General features: G+C 64.3%; 1 protein-coding gene across 1 annotated transcript in view; it reads right to left on the bottom strand.

Moving 5' to 3' along the window:
• The window catches only part of SEZ6 (seizure related 6 homolog), a 16,992-nt gene extending 16,927 nt beyond the window's left edge, over nucleotides 1-65 (bottom strand). Inside the window, exon 1 of the mRNA XM_026055313.1 lies at nucleotides 1-65. This exon is cut by the window's left edge and continues 2 nt beyond it. Coding sequence (XP_025911098.1) covers nucleotides 1-65 — 65 coding nt within the window.
• Between the last annotated feature and the right edge of the window lie 2,831 nt (nucleotides 66-2,896).

Genomic DNA, 2,896 nt, shown 5'->3' with positions numbered 1-2,896 from the left:
GCCGGTGCGCGGAGCAGCGCGGCGAGGAGCGGCAGGAGCAGGGCGGGCGGCGGCGGCGAGCCCATGGCCGGCGGCGGCGGCGATCAGCACCACGGAGAGCTCCGCGGCTGCGGGCACGGCCGGCGCCGCCCGCCGTAAGGCTCCGAGTGCGGCGCCCGCCAATCCTGCGGGCTGGGGAGGGGGGGCTCCTCCCTGCCCCCCCCCTCCTCGCCGTAATGCTCCGAGTGCGTCACCCACCAATCCTGACAGCTGAAGGCAGTGTGTGTGTGTGCGTGTGTGTTGGGGGGGGGGGGGCATGGTTCTCCTTTACCCCCCCCCCCCGCAAACCCAGCGACCCCCATAGCTGGGGCAGCAGTGGGGCAGAGCACACCAAAGGCCACGGATGATGGGGCTGTGCTGGGGAAAGGCAAGGCTGGGCTGCCCAGCCCCTGCTCCCCCCCCCCCCACCCCCCTCCCCCCCTGTCACAGCTCCCCCACACCAGCCCCTGCACCCCCAGGACTACACTTTCCAGGGCACTCACACCAGCCAGGCTGCGCACAGCCCTCCCAGCTCAGGGGGCCAAAGCCCCCCACCTGCCTTCCCCACCCCTAAATAGCCCCAGTTAGGGCTGAGCTCATCATTTCCCAACCAGGGAAACCTGGGTCAAGGACAGCCCTTGCAGCTAGGCAGGAAGGTTGGGGGGGAGAAAGGGGGTTTATTCCGTAGCAGCAAGGGACTGAAACCTGCTCCCAGCCCCATTGCTTTGGCTCCTTCTCCTCCGCGCACGTCGCCTGCTCCGGAGGCTCCCAGGAGGCTGGAGGCGCGGGGACGCATTCCTTGCAGCAGGCAGATGGCGTTGGCACCGTTGCACAGCAGCTCTGTGCTGATTGCTGGCCGGCTCTTGCATGYGTTAAAAATAAAAAAACAGGTTCTTTGTTTAATAACACCCCCCCCCCTTGCAATCTTCCCGAAAGCCCAGATGGCTTCGCCCTTTTGCACTGACACCACGCGCGGATCCCACGCGGCCCCTCGGCTCTGCAGCAGGCCTGGGCTCCCCGGCGTGTGCCGCCGCCGCCGTCTCCAGCCCCAGCCCTGCACGGGGGCCACCATTCAAATGCAACCTCCGGGGTATTTCTTTTTTTATTTCAGGCCTTGCTTTTGCTGTTTTGCACCTCCTCAGGGCCCGAAACCGCTCCAGCCGTGGGTGCAAGTCACGTGCCGCCTGTGTGGGCAGCCCCACGGCACAGCCAGCCCCACGGCCAGCCCCACGCAGGGCCAGACACGGCAGCGAGCTGCTGTGCAGCCGGGGAGCCCGGCACACCTGYGAAGCACTTTCTGTGCTAAACCCGAAACTTTGATCTGGCAGCAGCTCCATAAATGTTTAATGCGATAAAGCCCTGGTAGGGCTTGGAAGACGTGCATTTTGGAGCCGGATTGAACTTTCTGATATCATGATATTCAAATAATTTTAATCTGCTCGACGCTTCCCCAGACATGTACCTGGACTGCTAATGAGGGGCCGCCTTAAACGGCTGTTGATTTTAAAACAAAGCAAACAACCGATTTGCGGAGGCCTCCAAAGCTTTGTCGAAGGCGAGGGCCGCGTCGTTTCTCCCTAATATGTTTCTAAGTGACGATTTTGGCTTGATGACTGACAGTCCGCAGCTCTGCAGGGAGCCGGCTGGGTGCCGAGCCCCGAGCCCCGAGCCGGCCTGGCCTCCGTTCACCAGTGGTGCAAGGGGGCCGCCCGGCTCGCAGCCCCCCCGTAGCGGGGCAGAGGGTGGCGTAAATCCCAGCAGAGCTTCACCTCGCCCTACTGGTCCAGTCCCCTTGCATGCACTGCCAGCACTGGTGATCTCCCCTTCAGCAGTGCAATGAGTTGCCCTCAGGTCTCAGCCTACCGTAGCATCACTCCCGAGACTGCGTGCGGCTGCGAGCCCACGTCACCCATCCGTGCTGGAGAGAGGTGTCCTTTCCCCCGTGCCGGGCACAAGCCTGGCTGGAGTGGCTGGTCCCCGGTGCCAGACGGAGCCGGGGGTGGCTCTTGCCGCCTCATGCGGGCTGTTAACGAAGTCGCTGTTGCACAATGCTGGCGCTGCGGCAGGCCGAGCCGGGAGGCCGCTCTCCGCGATCCCGYGCCGAGCCTTCCTCCCGGCTCGTGGCCCATCGATCTGGCTGAGCCCTCGCAGGGAGCATTTCATTTTTACCGCGTGGCTTGGCACCGCTCTCCTGGCCCTCGCCGGCTCCTTTAGGAGACTGATTTCTTGCGGCCGCAGGAATCGCCTCCATTTAATTTAAACCCAGGTCAAGAGGAACAAGCCGGGGGCGAGAGAAGCCGGGAGCTCCCTCCTCATCTCTCTTGCTCGCCCGGCGCCTTCCTGCCGCGGGCGGGAGCCGGGGGCTGCTGCGGGGCTGCCGGCCCAGCCCTGGCGGTGCAGGGGTCCCCGAAACGCCCCCCTCGCCCCCGGGCGGCTGCTCGGGGGCCTCGTGGGCAGGCGATGCCCTGGGCATCCCATGGGGCGGCAGTGGGGAGCAGCGCCRCCCCGGCCCCCCTGCAGACCCGGCAGGGTCAATTGTGCAATGAAAGCGATGGCCTCAGGCGGCCGCCACGACAGAGCCGAGCGGCGGTGCCTGGGCTGGGGCTGCCGYGGGTGGCTCCGCACCCCGCCGTTCGCCTCCCCTGCGCCGCAGCAGCGCGTGCGGGGGCTTTTCCAGCGCGATCTATTAATGTGCAGTTAGTGGGAGAGGAGTTCATTTTGCCATTTAACATTTCATGGATAATTAATTATTCTTCATGTTCCCGGTGAAAAGCAAAAGCAGGTATGGGCTGTTCAAAGGCTGCTCAAACCCTGGGAAATGGGCAAATTATTCACGGCATCAAAGGCAGGGGAAGGCAGGCTGCCGTAATGGAGCCCC

Source organism: Apteryx rowi, unplaced genomic scaffold (genome assembly GCF_003343035.1).
Source record: "Apteryx rowi isolate R43461 unplaced genomic scaffold, aptRow1 scaffold_99, whole genome shotgun sequence".
Classification (NCBI taxonomy): Eukaryota; Metazoa; Chordata; class Aves; order Apterygiformes; family Apterygidae; genus Apteryx; species Apteryx rowi.
The sequence above is the reverse complement of the archived record's forward strand: the minus strand, read 5'-3'. Positions and strand labels throughout refer to the sequence as shown.